Source organism: Hesperophylax consimilis, chromosome 26 (genome assembly GCF_061612785.1).
Source record: "Hesperophylax consimilis isolate HC1 chromosome 26, BYU_Hcon_1.0, whole genome shotgun sequence".
Taxonomy (NCBI): domain Eukaryota; kingdom Metazoa; phylum Arthropoda; class Insecta; order Trichoptera; family Limnephilidae; genus Hesperophylax; species Hesperophylax consimilis.
In genome coordinates, this window is record NC_142861.1 from 27,409,796 (window position 1) to 27,431,159 (window position 21,364).

The window sequence follows — 21,364 nt, forward strand, 5'->3', positions numbered from 1 at the left end:
TTATCGTTTTGTTAATTTTCTTATTTTTTTATAATTTAATTTGAAATCTTCAAAGAAAAGTACTCTTTCTTGTATGCTATATACTTAATTCACAGAAATGTAATAATATGACTATAATACCCACCCACAGGCCATGCCTTTGTGGTTTTTTTTTGTACTACACTGTAAGTACTACACTGTATTTCTATTTTTTGACTGTTCCAATGTTGTATCAAAACTTTTAATAATAAAGCTTTAAATATTTTTAGCTACTCCATTTCCTGAGAAACTAGCCTTAAATAAGTATTTAAAGAACGTCTTCACCACTACGCTATGCGCCGCTTTGAACCTACTGAGAAAAGGTAATAATAAGAACTTAACAAATAAGATTGCCAATTTAGCTTAATTTCCTTTTCTTTCCTTTTTTGACAAGGAAAGTGTTAGAAATTTAAAAAATGGAAGTATGAAATGACTGAATGTAACAAGGTGGCAATAGTACAGAAGTTAGGGTGGAGTGCAAGACTAGAACACCTGAGTTCGATTGTGATGACGGATGCAAGCAAAAAGGCCTATGGAGGAATGACAAACGTTCGTGGGACTTAAGGCATAATTGATTTGCGCTACATCAAAGGTTGCACCGTTAAAGGTTGTGTCCTCAATACACTTAAAGTTATCCGCAGCATTAGGTAGGCGACACATTAGGCTATAGCATCATGTCTTAGCCTATTTCATCATACCACTCCCCATACACTACCAATCGCTGCCTTAGTGCTTGTATGTTCAATAGACCATTTAGCAAATTTTACAGGAGACGTTTTTTTTGTTTTTACAGGCAAATTCTAAAAAATTCTTGATTTTGGTCATTTCGATTTATACATATGTGTAACAGGAAATGTTTAGAGATCATTTTTAGAAGATTGAAGCTATAATATGCCCATATTATGACTTTAAAGGTGGACGTTGAACATGGCATGAAAATGATGAATAATTATTTTGGATATTGAACATATCGTCTGGAGATTGAACAATTCGGCTCCCATAAGTTCGAGGTATTTTTTGTTCAATTAGCCAATTAGTGGTAAATTGTATATACAGGCTGATTTTCAGATTTCAAACACTTTACTTTTATTTTAGTTAGTAGTTGACTTAAAGGAGTACTTTAAAATATACAAACAGCTTCCTTGGGGTGATTTTTCACAAAAACTGCTCTATATAAATCATCCAAATATTATGTAAGTTTGAAAACAATGCTCAAGTACAAAGATACCTACCGCTAATATACTACTATCGGTTGTCGGTGCATGCGTGATGTGAAATATTCTTACATCGTACTATTACGGCCTCCGTGGTCTAGGGGTACTCTTGACTAGAAATCCGGAGGTCGCGGGCTCAAACCCCGGCGAGCGCAATTAAATTTTATTTGATTCATTTATGTTATTTCACAATTTATTCATTGAAAATAACATATATTCAATTTGCGGCATGTTCCAGAGAGGAAGATATGGTGTAAGGACCACCATCAGAATTGAAATGGCTTTAGCCGTGTTTGGTGACCAGATCTGAATAGATACTCACATACCATATCTCTTTTCCTTCCTCCTCCCTCCTATATTTCTTTTCTCCATCTCCTTCCCCTCCACACTACCTTCAGCCTCACAATATATGAATATACCCCAATTGAGGATTCCATAGTCTCACTGGCTTTAGATGGTTGGGAGCAGTTGAGACTGTGCAGTATTCCATAAAAAAAAATCCTGAGTGATGCGTAAAATTATTGAAGTTCAATTTTGTGAATAAGTTGAAAAATTGGTTTGTTTTTTATTGTTTCATTACCTACATTTGACAAATGTAATTTTTAAAGTTTACTTACTTTAAAAAGATTTTTTTTATTTCGAAGTTTCTTATTTGCCGTGAGCTTATTATTTATGTTGATTATCGTGAGTAAAACATTATTTTTTTTAAATGCTTTCAGCTCTTAAAATCCTAAAATTATAATATCCCGCGATTTTAGTTGTTGGTGTGCTCTATTTGACATTACGTTTATTATTGTTAGTCGTGTGCCTCAATGGTTTTATTGTAGTTCCTACATAAGAATATGTTTATTGTTTTTTATGTGACTAAAAAATTAAAAAAATCGGATTAATTGAATGAATTCAAAATTGAAAGATTTGGATTTTGTTTTCATCAGCGATCTCAGCAGTGATGACGGACTGAATATGTGTCGTAGATGTCTTTCAATCAGACTATGAGGACAGTCGACTTCTTGCACATTTCCATGTCCTGGCTCTTTTGTTATATTTCTTGAATAAAAATAAGTTTTAATGCACTAATATAATTTGTTAATACTTTTTTATGAACAATTTTATTTTTAATAATTTTAATAATAATTTTAGGTAAAAGCCCTAAGTTTTTAAATAAATAATCGAATAAATAAATAATAAATGAAGCATCCTGTATATTTCCTAGCAAATTCAAGAAGTACATGTAAAATATGGTGAAAAAGCCTATGAATGACATAATTTTAAGACTTACCTTTTCTATCTGAGCTACTGGTCTAAAGTTTATTGATTCTGGAGTCGGTGAAGTAATTTTTCAGTTCTATATCAGTATATATTCCCAATTAAACGTATTTTTAGTGGAACAATTTCGTTGTTAGAAAACAACTAAAAATCAACATGGCCGCTCATTTTAACTAGCCGACTCCTGATTGGTTGAAAGTGGAGATTGAACATTCAAGACCTCAACATTCGGCGGGATGTTGAACAAATATCTATGAAATTTAAAAACAATATTATATTCATAATATTGAGTGTTTGAATCTTCAATATCCGGGAGTTTGAACAAATAAGAACTAAAACATTGTTCCGTGAGTGGATACTGGCACTCGAAAAATGCTGAAAATGTCACATAAAAACCAAAAAATATGTTTTTTTTGAGCTTACTTAATGCGCAATAGGCTAATGAACATATATTGGCTATCATAACTCAGTTTTGCAAAAACAGGTCTATTGAACATACAAGAACTAGTACAGCGCAATGGAAATGTATTGCGAGCGATATGATGAAATAGGCCAAGCCACGAAAATATAGCGCGCGTATAGCGTGTTTTGTCACAGGTCTTTGATGCCATTGTTTTTGCAACAGTTAAAGGCAGGAGAAAATTATTATTTCTCCGCGAGGTATATTATTCAAACTGTATTTTCTTCCTCTCATTCAACTGTAACTGTAACATTAAATTGGATTCATTCATAACTGACAAACCCTAGCGAATATGTGCATATGTGCGCACTTGCGGCTCTTTAAATGGGCGCCTTTCGGCGGTCAACGTACGATTGATGTCGTAGTTTATTAAGCATTCTTGAACGTTCTTGGTGCCAAAAATATGGTCAAGTATTGTTCTTCCAGCCCGTCGAAAATTATACCCAGATTGCATGTTGGGGCAACTCTATCAATTTGGATGTCTATGGTATTTCTAAAAATTAATTATTATGCCGCAGAAGTGGATGGAATATTTTTTCAGGGACAATGTCGCGTTCGTGAATCAAACACTTCGGTCAAGTCACTTAGATAGTCCAAAGGATAAACGGTGCATTAATAATATAATATTACAATATGTTCACACATTAGGTGAGGAGTAAGTGTCACTACAGAGTTATGTAACTCTCTATCCTCTATCCTCCACTCTTGCCAAATAGGGGGTTAGGTGCGGTAAGGTTAGTATGTTAGTAAGGTTTGATGGCATCCGTGGTCAAGGGGTAAGGATCTCGACTAGCAAGTTGGAGGTCGAGGGTTCAAATCCTGGCGAATTTCATTCATTAATTTGTGTTACACCAAGACATTACTCGTTTAAAATAGTATAAAGCATATTCGCGGCACGTTCCAGAGTGGAAAATCCTAAATATCGCCCTGGTGTAAAACCACCATTCAGAATTGAAACATTGCTTGAAATGGTTTTAGCCGTGTTTGGTGACCAGATCTGAATAGCAAGGTACTCCCTTACCTTCATCTTCCCATTTCCTTCCCCTTCCCACTAGCTTAAGCCTCACAACATACCCCAATTAAGGTTGACATGTCTCCAGGGAGCGGTTAGAATAGAAAAAAAAGGGAAAAGTAAAAGGACATTGGGATGGTTTTTAGAAAAGTGGGAAACAAACCCGCAGATCCTTTTCTTTATAAACATACACACTTAAGTCCCCGGCGTCACCCGGGCTTTCTAGAGGGTTTTTCAAAATCAGATGTAGACAGTAATTTTCCTCCTGTTTTGAAGGTCAATTGTGCAAAATTTCATCAATCTCGGAAAAAAAACTATAGATTTATATTATAAAAAACAAAGCCACGCCGGTCCTCTAGATACACAAGTTCTTTGTTAATTAATACTTTTCGAGTGTCGTGGTTCGAATTTAACTTTCGCGTTGTGAAATGAAGATCAGTTCAGAAATCTTACTGCTATTTACACCTCCTAACGTCATTTCTATCACGACCATTGGAGATTCAAAATATTCAGAGAGTTGTGACAAAACGCAATTATAGTTAAAACAACGTTTGTTTAATTTTATTTCAATTGTTCAATAAGAAGAAAAAAAGATTTGTACATCCATATAATTAAATAATACTACTAAACGGGGTGTCGGGTGGGGTAAAGTGCGTTAGCTTTGGGATTTGATCCTACATAATGGTAGAAGTAAAAAAGAAAAAAATACTCTTTTCCAAATTCCATTTTTTTTTTCCTATAGAAGAATATTTATTTTCTCACACAAACGATTCACTTTTTGTGCCTCAAAACTACCTTAAAACTTTTGAATTTCGGAAAAAGGCATATTTATATTTTACTTTTTCTATCATACAGAATTGACCCCCGAAGTTAGTACACCTTAGCACCGATACCCTGAATTTGGTTGGCTATAGACGCATGACGTATCACTAATTTCGTACTCAAATCTCTAGTAATACTTGCAAAGTGTTAACCGTGGCGAAAAAATTAAAACCTAACCATCTCAAAAGACGCAATCGCCTTGAAATAACGTTTTTTATCAGGCTATTGCGCAACAGTTCAAATGCATGATCGTTTCAACGGCCAAAATCATAACCTGATATTCGGCTACACCACACAGACACACATTCAACCTATACATGCTAAGGTTAATCAGTTTCAGAATCGCTTTACCATAGTGATACTATGTCTGGTCAGAAATCCCCACATCTGAGGAATTTAGAATTTTAAGGGGAGTTTTTTAATTAGAAATCTTGGTAATTTAGAGCAACAGTAAAATCATGCATTTTGTTCGATGGCCATCCATAAGCGATGAGCCAACGACATTTTGTTTATTATTATCATTGCTTTATTATATCCACGGAAAATCAATGCAAGAGAGAAAAACTCTTATTACGTATTTTAACGAAATAAGAGTCTCGAAATCTTGACGAAAGCTGATAGGCCTGTTGTAGCTCCGTATTTTGTTTTTTTTTCGAATATTGAGAGTTTTAGTGAGAAGGGAGATTTTTTTCTCTTAATATCATTGTCTTATCCAGTGATGTCTGAATTTTCCTAGATATAAAGGAGAAAAATAGTTCTTGGTAAAAGGGTAAAAACACAAAAATGTTTTAAAATATCCGCTAATTTCAAATATTCCGGGGAAATTTCCATATATTTTGTAGAAATTATGAAATATTGAAAAGAATAATAATAATAAATAGTGTGGAAATATTCTTCTCCAAAATTCTTAAGCAAACCACCCCCTCCCGGATTTGAAAGAATTGTGGGTAATCCAGATCTGAGGAATTAAGAATACCTCACACAAACCCGTTCTGAAATCTAGGGAAAATTTAGGGAAATAAAAATTTTGGGCATACCACCACTGATTTTATCGCTTAGTTGGTTTCGCCTCGTCTACATTGTCGTGTCGTTGAGTGATGTGAAGTATGGTGAATTATTTAATAAATAATAATACCGACAAATTTGGTGTTTACTTCATAACACCGCGATTTTTTAGAATTGTGTTTGAATCTTAATAAGTTTCTGTAGAATCCTTGCTATCTTTACAACTGCAAAACTAATCTATTGTTGGTATTCATCAATGCCTGTTAACAGTTGATGTATGTACACACAGAAGTTATGATACATTTTGGCAATGTTCTGAGTTTTTTAAAAATTGCATAAATAATAACAAAATTTATTTTTACTTTAAAAAATTTGAAACATTTTTTTTTTATTCTCTTTAATTCAACTCAACATAGCTTTTTGTATGTTTGTTGGTTGGTTTATTATTCATTATAAAACCCGTTTAACTGCCAGTGCAGTTTGTTGACAGGTTGATTTTACAATAATAATTTTATATGAGAGAATTATAATGAGAAATTAGAATTTTTAAAATAGAGACCGAAGAATAATAGGTAAAATTACGTAATAAAAGATTACCACCCAAAGATATAAACTATATACTTAGGCAACAAACTCAAAAGCATAAATACTAGGAATTTAAAAAATAGTTTTATATCAATTTAAGGACTTAGAATTAATAAACATGAAATTACACGTGTAGGTAATAATTACAAATTTTCCTTTAGTTTGGTAAGTTTCCTTTAGTTTGTATAGTAATTAGAAATATTTAATTGTAGTGGTTTTAAAATGAATATCTTTATTTGCCTTCAAATTGATAAATACCATATTTTTCGTGTTGTTAAAAGAAACGGTTCATAATCAAATAATCAGTGAACAATTTTAATGCAATTAGGTGTGGCTACACCAATACTTGTCTACTTTATTCAATGTAATCAGATTATCAGTGTTGTTGTCAAGTCTTAAACAAATATTTTATAAGAAAGGAGGTAATACAAGCGATTATTATTTGAACCGTTGTATCTCTAGTAGATGAACTTGAAAATAAAAAAAAATAACAATATAATAACAAAAAATGTGTTAACTTAGTATTCTTTATAAAGAGCAAGTGACCTCCAGGTAAGTATGATCCTGTGTATTAACTTTATTATTATTATTTTTTTTTTCTTTATTCATAAAAATATATTTGGATACAGGTTTTTTACATGCTTTTCGACTACCACACTAGACACATGTCCGTATTATGGTAGTCGAAATTTGTGTATAATTATATAAATGTAATACATGATTCATTCATTTGTAAAATAGGTATAGGTTAAATAGGTTTAACTGAAAATAAGAAAGCGATGAAAATAAAGATAAATTAAATAATTATTTTAAAAAGAAATTTTAACAGAATTGAAATTAAAAAAAAGAATAATAAAGCAAATGAACTTATTTAATGATGTCAGGTATTCTTTAAAATAGTTCTTTCCCTTCATAAATAACCAATACTGAATATATAATATTATGTACATGATCACATATAGGAAAAGAATTGGAGTAGGTGAATCTTGTAAACATAAAGATAAAAATAAAAATAAGGTAGGATACAAATAAAAATAATAGATAATGCTAGGGATAATAGAAATAAAAATAATCGCATCAGTAATATAAAGTTTTTGTTGAAAGTTAATTTAGAGATAAAATTTTTACTCGAAAAATAAGAACACTATTAAGTTGTAAGGCATTCTTTATAATATTTCCTTCCTTGAGCAAATAACCAGTTCTGTACACTAATGGCATAAAGATCATCAGTTTTCGATGTCTTAATATCAATACTCAGTAAGTTGAACATTTTAGGCGCTATATAAGAGAACTGTTGCTGGGCGAAGGCTGTTTTTGTTGGAGGAATTTTACATTTTTGGTGTAATGAGTAGCGGGTGCAAATATTGTGTTGAGTTTTGAGTGTTAAATCATTTTTCCTTATGTGTATAAGAATTGTCTTCACGTATAATTGTCTAATGTCTAGGATTGCGAATTTTTTAAAAAGTGGGTCTGAAGGGTGAGGATGGGTGACATTTTAATATAATCCTTAGTAGCAGTTTTTGAATTAAGATCATGGGATTAATAATTGAAGCTGCACAGCCTCCCCATCCCACGATACCGTAAGTAGCTATTGATTGTAAAAGTGCAAAATATATGCATCTCATTGTTTGAACGTTCAGGATTGATCTGAGAGAGCGAAATATATAGCACAATTTGCGGAGTCTTTTTGTTGTGAAATTGACATGATCCTCCCAACGTAGTTTATCATCTATAACAACCCCTAGATATTTAATTTGGTCGGATTTTTTTAGGTTGGTGCATGAGCAATTAGGCATCGTAGGAGAGCATCGTAGGAGAGGCGTAGGGGTAATATGGTTTTGTGGGCATGAGTGAATGATAAGATTAGGACAGTTTTGAGGAGTAGTGACTTTGCGTATGGAGAAAAGTAAGTATTTTTTTTTGTCAATATTAAGAGTCAGAAGGTTGTCGTCTAACCAATGTTTTACTTTATTTAGGCCCTTATTTGCTTTTTCCATAGTTGAGTTCCAATTATCAGATTCAAAGATGATTACCGTATCATCAGCATAAGAAATTATAGTTCCATCAATTGCCAAGTTACATAAAGTGTTTATATATATTAGAAAGAGAAGTGGGCCTAATACACTGCCTTGAGGCACACCGTACGCAGTGGCGGTTCGTGGTCTTTTTAACAGGGGGTTCAGAAATTCAAGAGAAGATAAACATATCTAATTAAAATTTACTTAGGACGGGTTGTTTCGGAGAATTTGAATAATTCATCAAATTTCAACGTTCATTGACGGGTTCTGTGAATGTCCTATACAAGTTCTGTTATTATATCAGTATAGGCTAGTTGCTTGACAGAACTGAAATAAAAACAGAACTTGAAAAAATCTTTCATAGAACTTGAAAATTAACTATGAAATTTGAAGAATTGTTCAAATTCTCCGAAACAACCCGTCCTTACTGTTGTCCTTCGTCAAATAGTCGAATACAGCAGCAGTCACACAACTTAAATAAAGTTAGTGGGAGGGGTACCTACATATTATTGTTTTTAAATCACTTTACACTAGACACAATTATTAGATAATGAGAAAAGTTTTATAGGAATTAAATTATATTTATAATTATTAATAAAGGAAAGATCGTTTACTCCAATTTTACACTACGATGGGTCGCCTCCAAAAACTAAGCAGGGGAAGCAAAATAACCGATTGGTTTCCTCGCAACCACATAACCAAGTACACCTCGCGTACCACTCACGTTTAAAAACTCGAGTGAATTTCTCGGTTTTCGCGGCACAAACCTGCTTTAATGAGAGGTCAGGACGCGGAGGCCCTTTATTTTTAATTTCTAACCTTTTTTCATAAGTATTGGCATTATTTTTTTATATAGACAACACTGTATTCCGCCATTGTATAAAAAAATTATGACAAAATATTCGCGACAATCAATAAACGCAAACGCATAAATAAACATATACGCAAACGCTTTCTATTTGAAATCCGAAAGAATACTGGAGAAGACAAAACACAAAATTGCATAACTAGCGACGACAATGGGGCGTTTGCCGAAACTTTCGCAAATATAATTAGGGAATATAACGACTTATCTAAAAAAAATACGAAAACAGAAATCAAAATCGGTCTACTTCAATAGGTAGTAGATTTACAAATGCCATAAGCAAACGGTTGGAGAAATGCAGAAACAAGAAAACAAAAATATGTACAAAAATGACTACAAAGTTAAATACCATAAATATAACATGAAAAATAACACTTGCTTCCCTATGGTTCAAAGGTCAAACGTCGGCCAGTCATTCCGCGAAGTTCTCGGGTTTCTTCGGTTACATTCGTCAATGTTCGGAGGTCACGTGATATCATACCGCGTGATCGACGCACACAATTTGTCTTAGTTTTGCAAAGAAAGACCAAATTTTGTATAAATCACCGTCATAGGGTCTGTACCGGCTAAAATTCTTTTGTATGAAGAGTTTGGCGCGGATTTCAACTCGCACAAACTTGGAATATGTATCGTATTTTTCGGTGGCGCGGGTTTTGAAGGCGAAATTTTAATAGCGTGCTATCTATAATGTGCTTATATTATTATAAAACAAGTTTGTTTTATTTTCTCGTCTTTTTAATGGGGGTTCGCCGCACAAACGCACTTTAGAGAAAACCGCCACTGACCGTACGTGATTGGTAAACTTGTACTTCTATATTCTTTAGCAGAATTTATAAGAGACGATTGCGATCTATTTGTTAAATAGTTCTCAAACCATTTAAGGGGAGTACCTTTTATTCCTACGCATGTACAGAATATAAATAAGTACTACATAGTACTAGTACTACATAGTACTACATGTACAGAATATAAATAAATTGTAATATACGTCAATTCTAACGATCATCACGTGTCAAACGCTATGTTAATATAGTTTTATATTATTGATCGACAAACCGATGGATGCAATCTGCAATGCTAGAACTGCCGAACTGAACCACAACTTATGGGTAAGGAACAAAACAACCGAAAAGGGCGCGAAACGCCGCTTGCAGTTGCTTCGTTCCTTTCCCGTAATTCGTGGCTCGGTTCGCGTTCAGGTTCGCAAATATATACGTACCATTAGGTTTGCTTTGATTGTTGTAATGGTTTGCCTTGTATATAGAGAGCTATTATATATATGTATAGTGCCTTGAGAAGATTTTAGAATAAACGGCCCAATACAAATCATCGTAATATTATTGAAAATATTAAATATTGTACTATTAAATAGTCAAATATCAAAAAAGTCTAAAGGAATGTAGGCAGATCTTAGACTAAAGAACTCTTGTACAGAAATTGGCTAGCCATTTTACGATTGTCCTGGCAATTTACTACTGATATTATTTATCTTATACAGGGTGTCCGGGGGTAAAGTACGCTTACTTTGAATGGTGAGAGTTTGTTTGTTTGTTTCTATATATGAGACAGTTAAAGTGAAAACAAACAAAATAAAAAAAAATCGAAATTACAGCGTTTTTTAGGTAAAAGGTTTTGAATATTCATTTATTTGTATGGGAAAATAAATATTCTATGAAAAAATATTTTTTATTGGAAAAAATTTAGAATTTTTCTAAAAAGTGAATCTAAATCTTTTTAACATCTACCATCACGTAGGATCAAGTCCAGTTAGCGCATTTTATCGTCGGACAACCTGGGTAATATATCGGTAAGTTTATTTTTTGATAAATTTGATCAATTGATGACATGCGATTTAATGATGTGAGGCGTATTTATTTCAAAACGAATCACGTAAAAAACTTAATTTAGTATAAAAAATATGAAAATCCAAAAATGATGCAAATCTGAAGTAAGGGCAACTCAAAATATTAGAAATGAAACAAGATTAGTTTGAAGTATACATAATAACATAAAATAGTCATATTTATTACTTAGTAAGTCATAAGAGGAAACATAATCTTAGAGCATCGTAGAGAAAAAAGGCAAATTATATTGAAAACAGGTCTAACATCTTTAAATCTTCAAAACAAGACACCATAACTTGTTTAAAATTGTTAGGCGTCTCTAAAAATCGTTTTATCGGCGTATATATGCGTTTTTTCTGTGAGGAAACAGCGTGATGGTTAGTAAGTTAGTTACAATATTGCGTACATTTTCAATTGACCGTTCTGGAAAATCGATAAATATAATTTAAAAATAACGGCACGCCCATGTTCCCTTTCACCATCATAAAGTATAATTTTTATTATGTGTACTTACCGAATAATGATGTAACTCTGCAATCTAATCATTCGCTTTATTCGGTTCACAGTTTACGATCCGAACCACAGTTTAACAACACGAGAAAAATGAAGGGACTACTGTCCGCCGTTCTATTATTGGCCTGTGCCAGCCAAAACCTTGGATATAAAATCCTCGTCGTGGTGCCCTTCCCAGCGAGGAGTCATTGGATCCTTTCAAAGGCTCAAGCAGACATCCTGCATGAACATGGACACGAGGTAAGCAAAATTTAAATAACAAATACTATTCCATGTTTGGCTTTCTCCTTCTTTAGCCATCTTTTTAGACGGCTTTGCAGTAGTCGTAATTGGGACAGACTTGTAGATGGTGGTATCCGGAATTAAACGGTTATTCCAAAACGAAACGCTGAAACCACATTAATTAACGCGGGCGCTGTTTAATTTTTACTTAAATAAATGCACTCTACACCACAATAAGAAATAGGAGCATGGATGTGGTAGTTGGTAATGAAGTTATTGTTGCAGAATAATATATTTGGCCTAGTTGCTTGAGTAGGTACCTACTCTGAAATGTAGGTATACGTTTGCAGGAGTTCACAACAGTCAGGATTGAATAATTTTAAATAAAAAAGTTGGGTCATTTATTTTTCTTCTATTTTCTAGGGAATGTATAAGTGTATTTAGTAATCATGTATGTGTTGAATAGTTATGTGTAATTATATCGACTCAGGCCCCCAAACCTGTAGTATTAAAAAATGTACAAATTGAATTTATTACATACATGAATTGTCAATTACCTCTGTAAAAGCCCGATAGGGCGTTAATGAATAATAAATAAATAAATTAATCTCAGACTAAAATGCATAGTTTAATGACATTAATAGCATTCTATTATATTAATACATACAATGTATTCAAAACAGGTGACTTTGATAAGCGCCTTCCCGTCGAAGGAGCCCGTTTACAGAGAGATTGGATTAGCAGAAATGTTAAAAGGCTTGGAAGGTAAAGAAATAAAATCAATTTTTTATATTAACGATATGCAGATAAATCATATTCTCGAGGTGCCAACATCTGAATGTTACTTGTTCTACCTGCAAGTGGTGCAAAAATCTCATCTAAAGTTATCCAATGCACCTAATCGAACCTTTTGTCTACAAATTTACTAAAACATTGGATTAAAAAACAGAGCTTGAATTCAGAAATAAATTTTAATCAAAAGAATGAGTTCTGAATTTTTTTGTGTTTGAACTCAAAATAAAAAAAAATCACAATATAAAATTGTACTTGTTTAGCCCTGATCGAATCAGAGATCTCACCTTCCAGATACACATATTCCAAAAATGGGGTCGGTGGTTCCGAAAGATATCCTTCCGGTAAACTCTGATTGGTTGAGATTCATATTTAAACAACAAAATTTTTTGAAATAACTTAAAATAATAGTAATATTATTACCGTAACCTTTTTCCTTCCAAAGGCAAGAGATGGGTTTGGAAAATTTGCAGAAGTTAACAAACAAGCTGCTTTTTGAGGAGGTGCATTTTATTTTAAATAAATAAAGCTTTGGTTTTCCAGGCAACAAGAACAAACCGGGTTTTAGTATGGTCGATTCCTCGCTCTTGCACTCGCTGAGCGTACTGAATGAGTTGGGTAAGATGACCGCCACCTCTATGTTCAACAATGAAGGCGTCAAGAAGTTACTGAATGATGAGAACGAGAAATTTGATCTGGTCATAATCGAACACTTCATGAATGATATGCTAATTGGGTAAATATTAAACTTTTACTATATTCGTATTATTTTTACCATTTTTTGATGTACACTCTCCACGACATACCTTTTCCCTATATTTTATGAATAGTCTCCCAAAGTTTTGGTTTCAAAGCCATTTATTTAAGGTTTTTCAAGTTTGCTGTGGTTGACTGGAGGGTAATATAATATAAATACAAACAAGAGTCAAAATATAAAAACTGCAAAACGATAATGCGAGAAGTAAGTATGTGAATTGTGCAGAGATAAGATTGAATGAGAAGGAAATGGATGGTCTAAGCATAGATGAAACATGGAACCAAATAAAAGTGTGTCTTTGTGAATCTGCTAGAGTGGTTTGTGGAATAAGTATGCAAGATAGGAAGAAAGGTGATGCATGGTGGGATGATGATATTAAAGCACTGGTCTCAGAGAAGAAGAAAGCATGGTTATGTCTGAATGCGGCTGGCAGTGCTTCCAGCGAAGAGAAGGATCGAGCGAAAAAATTATATAAGGAATTTAAGAAAAAAGTAATAGTTGGAGTGAAAGAACGAAAGAAACGCCTGAAAGAGGAAAAAGAAATTAAAATGACAAATTATTTCCAAGAAAACATAAAGTTGTTTTGGAAGGAAGTCAAAAGGTCCCGGAGTGGCCCAGAAAACGGAAGCATGAAAGTGATAAAATCGAAAGATTGAAAAATGTTAACGAATGAGGAAAAAATAAAAGAGAAATGGATGAAGTATTTCGAGGAAGTCTTCGAAAGCGAAGTGAGTGACAGTGATTCCAGCGGCGAATCAGATATGAATGATGATGAAATTAATTACCGAAATTAGCATAGATGAGATAGAAAGCTCGATTAAATGTATGAAGAATGGTAAGGCTGTCTTGTTCGACAATATTGCTGATGAATATTTTAAAGGAGGTAGCCGTATAATTCTGACATGGTTGTGCAATCTTTTTAACCAATTTTTAAAGGAAGGTTACATGACTTTAGATTGGAGAAAGCTTGTGATCATGCCATTATACAAAGGTGAAAGGTCACGTATGGAATGTGGGAATCATAGGGCTATTAGCCTGCTAAGTTCAGTTGTCAAGCTATATGGTAGAATTTTGATTGAAAGAGTGAGAAAGGAAACAAAGGATAAAATATGGGATGTGCAAGGTGCTTTTATGAGTGGAAAGGGGTGCATGGACCAGAGCTTCCCATTGCGTATGCTCACTGAGAAGTTTCTGGCAAAAAACCAGAAACTTTTCTGTGCCTTTAAAAAAAGCATACGACCGAGTCGACAGGAAAGAGCTATTGAAGGTGTTGTCCAAGTATGGATTGAATACAAATCTGACTCAGGCAATTGCGTCTCTGTATGAGGGAAGCGTTGCATGTGTTAGGGTAAACGGTGGTTTTACGGGGTGGTTTGATATCACAAAAGGTGTTAAACAAGGCTGCGTAATGTCACCATGGTTAGTCAATCTATACATGGATAATTGTATGCAAGAATTGAAAGAGGTGGGATTGGGCGCGAATTTTGATAATTTGAAAGTATGTTGCCTGTTGTATGCTGATGATGCGGTGCTGATTGCTAATAGTAAAGATGATCTACAGCAGTGTTTCCCAGCCTTCTTTATGCCATGCCCCACCGTAGTCTTTTCAAAAGTCAGATGCCCCACCGGCATATTTTTTTATGAAACAACATGTAAATTTTTAAATAAAAATCTAATATGTTTGTAAACATATGAACCCCTTATGAAATTGAATAAAACCTTTTCTAATACATATATTACAACTGAAATTAAATTCAGTTACGCTTGCTACTCAGAAATTTTATGTCCGGATCTAACTTAGTTAATTTCGGTCTTAGGTCCCCTCTATTAGTTATTTCTAAACGATTTAGTTGTTTTTTAATGAGTAAATTGCTTATGGCGCTAAAACCACATTCCACCAAATAAGTCGAGGGAAAGGTTAGTAATAATTTTAATGAGTAAGTCGCTTATGGCGCTAAAACCACATTCCACCAAATAAACTGAGGGAAAGGTTAATAATAATTTTAATGAGTAAGTCGCTTATGGCGCTAAAACCACATTCCACCAAATAAGTTGAGGGAAAGGTTAATAATAATAATAAGGATAGTCTTTTCAGGCAAGAATTCTGCTTAAAGTTCGTTTTGCTTTGATCAACCCTGAACAGGACACAAGAGCGTGTTGAACGCGCAGGTACATTGAATGGAATCTTGTTTATCTTGGGCATTGAATATTATTGTTAACTACTTGATACAGGAATGGTGCATCCTTATGATTTTTTTTAATTTTTTTTATTACAAGATAATACATTACAAAATGATAACAAATTAATAATGTATTATTCCCAATGAGTTTATAAAACTCATTTCGGGAAAGACAACATTAGAAAGGACAAGGCAAATAAATAAAATACATTAAAATAAATACATTAAAATAAATAAACGCAGGTGTTATTATGGAGTACCAGAGAAAGATTGTATTAGTCATTAATGAAACTGCTAAGGAAATATCTTTTAAGAGCTTTTGTCAATGTTTTTTTGTTAGTTGCCGGAAGTTTTAAATTACTAGGTAATGCGTTATATTGTTTGTGTGCAATGTATTGTAAGGAGTTCATTCCAAATTTGGTCGTGTAAGTAGATGATGATAAATGTATTTGATTTTGTGATCGTGTTTTGTGCTGGTGTATGTCAGAATTAAAGACTGGTTTAGTGTTGGTGTGTGAGGAGTGTTGAATTATTTGTAGAATGGCAGTTGTGATGTTATACTTTGGCAGGACTGTAAAAGGAAGTATTTGTGTCTGTGAGTATATATCTTTGACATGTGTATCCCATGGCAGATTATATATATTACGTATGGCTCTATTTTGAATTACTTGTATTTCGGAACTTTTTTGATGCCTCCGTACACTCATTGAATCAATTTTAAAGTATGAAGCTGCCTCTGCATAATTATTAAATCTTTCAAATGACTTGTAACAAAGATATTTTAGGAATTTGTTTTGAATTGATTCGATTAATTTGTTTATGTGGATTTTGTAAAATGGAGACCAATTAACTGATGCAAACTCCAAATGACTTCATACATAGGCAAAGTAGAGTTGCTTAATTATGATTTCTAGTATTGGTAGTTGTCTGTAAGTATCACGTCGGGACGTATATCATGTAGATTACATACATCGAGATGTAGATTTGTTATCAATGCCGTGGTAAAAATCACGGATCTTCCAATTTTCCATCATTGAGATGCTCGACACCGTAGGTGGTAAAGATGAATGGTGATAAATTCTTCCAGGTCGATGCTCGACATCGCAGTTGGTGGAGATCAACGGTGGTGAATTCCGGTTGGTGGTCGACCTCCACAATAGTTCTATAAACTATGGGAAAACCGGCGCGTTCTCGCCAGGTTTCTAGTTTCCAGGCTGTAATTTGCGCGGCCCATTCGAGAAGTAACGTGTCCCTAATGTTTTCTCCTATCCTTTTCCATTCTGCTCAGATTCTGATAAGATTTTTTTACGAAATCAAAAATAAATAATTAAAAAAAAATATATAAAAAATATATAAATATATAAAAAATAAATTATTTATTAAAGAATAATCATTTCTCCTTGCCACATGGCCAGTTCATTATATCGTATGTTGCATACTTTTGAGCACACACTTGCCAGGCGGCCAGTTAATTATATTGTAATATAATAAATACTGTAATGTGCGACGTTCTTTGAATCAGAAATCATTTGACATTTGACACGAAGACATTCGAGATGCAGTGGGGTCCGAAAATTTTCCTCCTGACACCATATATGTACGTTCCAAGAGCAATTTGATTAGTTTTCAATGTGTTAAGGCATTTGCCTATAATAAAACATCTAGTTTCTGTGTCATGACTAGTAGAATGAATTTATAAATTTGACTTAGTTAACGGCTAGTCAAAATACAGTACAGTCACATACCGGGTATGAGTAGATGATATTTTTACTAATTTGGAGTCGATAAAATGATAAACTTTATATGTTTAAAAAGATATTTATACTTTACTTTCAGGTTTGGTGTAAAATACAACTGTCCAGTGATAGCCAGTTCCACAAGCTCCTTAACTCATTGGATAGTTAGGGTTTCGGGAAATCCAACACAATTGGCAGAGATTCCTCACTTCGTAGCCGCTTTCCCCCAGCCGATGAACCTGTGGCAGAGGGCAGCTAATCTCGCTTTCAATATAATTGATTACCTATTTTTCACGTAAGTATTTTGCTTCTTTCATGAACCGCTAGGTCGCTAGAACTAACGAAAGATTCAGCAAGATCAACAACATCACCGACCAAAAAAGTTTTAGCAACTTTTAAAAACAAAGCAACCGAAATTCTCAATTATCAATAATAATAAGTCGAGATTTTTGTTGTTATTAATTTTTTGCATTAACTACATTCAGGAAGCTGTAAATTATTTTCCTCGTTGCCTATGGCGTCTTTGGAGATGCTGTGTGGTAGGTTTTTCTGAGGAGAAGAAAGAAGGAATATAATTTTTGATGAGACCCGTGTTGTAAGAGGGAGGAAATATAGAGGATGGCAGATTGTTCCACCGTCGAGCTGTGTACGAGTCGTAGAAACGACCCGCTGTTGTGACAAATACCAGCACTGTGCAAATGTTGAGCGCGCGTTTTGCGGGTATCTAAACTATGGAATAGTGCCGAAGGGATCAATGAAGCTATTCCTCGGAACATCTTCAAACGAAATACCGGTGGCACAGTGACAGCATTCTTGAAGCCTGTGCACTAATGTTGTGGAATCTATCAACCGGACCACTTGTTTTTCTATACCTACCTACTTCCTGTACTTGACATAGCACTAAGCAGTTGAGATGCACAGAAACATGAAGACGACTTACTTCATTACTAATAAAATGTATTTTAAATTTTAAACAACTAAGAAACATCCATTTACCCTTAATTAATTATTGCTCATCAGTTGTCTAAAAATTAAAATACGTTTATAAGAAAGGCACGAAATGATTAAAACAGCTGTCAAGCTGTAAAGTAGTGTATGAATAATATGCCTAAAATGAAAACAATTCTTCCAAATAAAATATTTAAGAGGAAGGTTTAACATTCAAAAAAGCATTTCACGTTTTTTTGCAACCGCATAAATATTATTTTTTTAGGTTTGTGATGAAACCAAGTCAAGAAAAACTTTACAATAAGTTTTTCCCTGAAGAAACTAAGAAGGTCTCATTCTCAGATCTACCCAAGCATGTCGCCTTTACATTTCTCAACAGTCATCCGTCCATTGGATTCTCCAGAACTTTACTACCAAATACAGCTGAAGTTGGAGGGTACCACATCAAGAAGGCTGGAAAACTACCAGAGGTAACACTAACAGTTTCTTGCATTGGTATATAAACTGGAATAATGGGTACTTGTAGGTATTAAATGAAGCGCGTTTTATGTTTAAACCGATAAGGGCGCATCACTTATAACATTGAAACTCTATGTATCCTGTTTTAAAAGGTAACAATATAAAATGTCGACAAAAACCTAGGTTTATCCGAGCAATTCTGTTTTGTTTGTCTAAGTACAAAGATGTTTAAGGCGAAATAATAACTGAGATTAAGAGAAAGGTGGGAACGTTTTCGAAAACCTAGCGGATGTGCCTATATGTGTGTTCCTCTTGTTGAAAGATGGGAACATTAATTTGATGAAGGCAATATTTGATGAAAAAAGAAAAAAATAACCTTCATCTCCATACATTTTTAAGACTAATTTGTAGTTTTTGTTTGACTTACCGCTCCATTCAAACATACAAATTCATTGGGAATTTGTCTAACATAACAATGTCAACTCACCTATTTTCCAAAAATTTTAATACTTTAAAACGTTGCTTTTTCAGGATCTCCAAAAGCTGCTGGATTCCAAAAAGGAAGGCGTTATCTTCTTCAGCATGGGAAGTAATCTGAAGAGTTCTGAGCTTTCTATTGAACTTCGTACCGGTTTATTGAAACTCTTTGGTACTCTCAAGCAGACCGTTCTATGGAAATTTGAGGAGGATTTGCCCGGAAAACCAGATAACGTTGTGATCAGCAGCTGGTTACCGCAGGCCAGTATTCTAGGTGAGTTTCAAGTTGTTAGCTTACTACATGCAGAAGATATTTTCACAGTTTTCTTAGAGGCATCGAACGGTTACGCAAATACTGTTATGTTTTCAAAAGAAACCAATTTGTCAGAGGACGATGCTCGATTTGTCTCATCATTGCACTGTGTCTTTAACTGAATAAGATTCACAGAAAAAAATTAAAAATTTTTTGAATAGTTTTGGACCGTCTTCGTATGTCAATTAAAGAATATTCATAAATGGATGGTTTTTTTTAGTATTTCGATCACTTCTTTTAGGCTTTGACCAAGGAAACTATCGAACCGATAGTTGTGTGTTTATCAGATTATAATTAAAATATGAGCTCGGCTATTGCATTGAATTGTTTTTATAAGAGTAATTCTTCTGTCGTGTTATCAGTCGTTATAGGTTTACCACCTAATAACTAATATAATGCTTTTTTTTTAGCTCATCCTAACTTGAAAGCTTTTATTACCCATGGAGGTCTTCTGAGTTTAACAGAAGCGTCCAGCGCTGGAATTCCATTGATTGTTATTCCCATCTTCGGAGACCAATACCATAACGCTGCAGCCGTTGTAGGAAGAGGCCAAGGAGTTAGATTAGACTATGCCAACTTCACTGCTGAATCTTTGACCTGGGCACTTGGGGAAATTCTCAGCAATTCAAAGTATGTTCAACAATAATTCCATCTTTAGAAGAGAATTTAACTAAGCATTTAAAAACATATATTAATCTTATATCAGTTATAATTTGTTAATCATCAATTCCCTAATAGACTTTTTCATAAGATGTTATTAGGCAAGTATTTGTAACACGTGATGACTTAGCAGAGGTGCCGTTAGGTTTGTCCAGGTCTTGGTGGCGAATGCTTTTGCCCACCAGCCGCGTGGCGGGACGGATCGGGAGAGGCCGAGAAACTCTTCGACCTATCCAGCCGTGGGAGGAATAGATTTAGTCATCAATCCTGGACATACTGACACTAGATCCATACCCGTCCCTTATACCTTTTGCCTTCCCACCAATTACTCTTCGTCCTTTATTTAAAAAAACCCTACGCGCAGCAACCCTTAAAAATAATGGGCTTTGTGTTTTGAGTAAGAATTTAAATAAAAAATTTAATTACGCAATACCTTATGTTCTGTTCTATATGTATATTTTCAGGTATGCCCGAAATGTCAAAACAATCAAGCAGCAATTTCACGACCGTCCCATAGACCCTCGAGAACTCATCAACTTCTACTCTGAGCACGTCATCCGTACTGGAGGCGCGCCTCACCTCTCCCAAAAACCTATGTGCATCGTCTCTCGCCTCCTACTGGACGTAGCAGTTCTCTTTTCTCTGCCTCCTCTACTGTTATTAATTCTCGGCTGCTTTGTCTGTCGTAAGTTATGCAACAAAACTGCATGTAAGAAGAAGACTGAAACGGACAAGAAGAAGAAGCAGTGATAAAAAACTTTGTTTTGTGACGGAGGACATTATGATAATTATTGGTATTCTAATTTGTCTTATCAGAAGGTTTTGGTAACGATATATAACCATATTGCATTTATAAGCACATAACAACTATATATTACGAATGCACAACAGTTTTATACAATTAAATTATAGAATTGAAAATTTTGATTTTGTGATTGGTGGAGTAATAAATTTTATTTAAAAAATATCATTTTTTATTTGAAAATCATTTGTAAAAGTCTGTCAAAGTATAATAATTGTGTAACACTTGATAGTGTCGTATTTTGCAGGAGAATGTCAAATAATCGTCTGTTAATCTACAGATTTACATATCTATACACATTACTATTTATTCATGATTCAATTCAATCTTTCATGTAAAACAAATGTAAACCATGTTCAATCAGTTCAAAATTCACTAGTTAAATTATTAGCTCAT

General features: G+C 33.9%; 2 protein-coding genes across 3 annotated transcripts in view; one reads left to right on the forward strand and one right to left on the reverse strand.

The window, feature by feature from the left end:
- Positions 1-21,364, reverse strand: part of LOC149411363 (neuroligin-4, Y-linked-like) — an 887,216-nt gene that overhangs the window by 599,448 nt on the left and 266,404 nt on the right. The gene's annotated exons all lie outside the window — the stretch shown is intronic.
- On the forward strand, positions 5,861-21,131 carry LOC149411372 (UDP-glucosyltransferase 2-like). Of its 2 annotated transcripts, none has more exons than XM_089647304.1 (9): positions 5,861-6,072; positions 11,676-11,862; positions 12,528-12,609; positions 13,180-13,372; positions 17,410-17,604; positions 18,523-18,727; positions 19,248-19,467; positions 19,917-20,136; positions 20,631-21,131. In XM_089647304.1, the coding sequence occupies exons 2-9, from the start codon at positions 11,713-11,715 to the stop codon at positions 20,914-20,916; spliced, it is 1,551 nt and encodes a 516-aa protein (XP_089503430.1). In that variant the 5' UTR covers positions 5,861-6,072; positions 11,676-11,712; the 3' UTR covers positions 20,917-21,131. The 2 variants fall into 2 exon arrangements, with proteins under 2 accessions (XP_089503430.1, XP_089503431.1); XM_089647305.1 differs by having other exon boundaries at positions 5,871-5,901.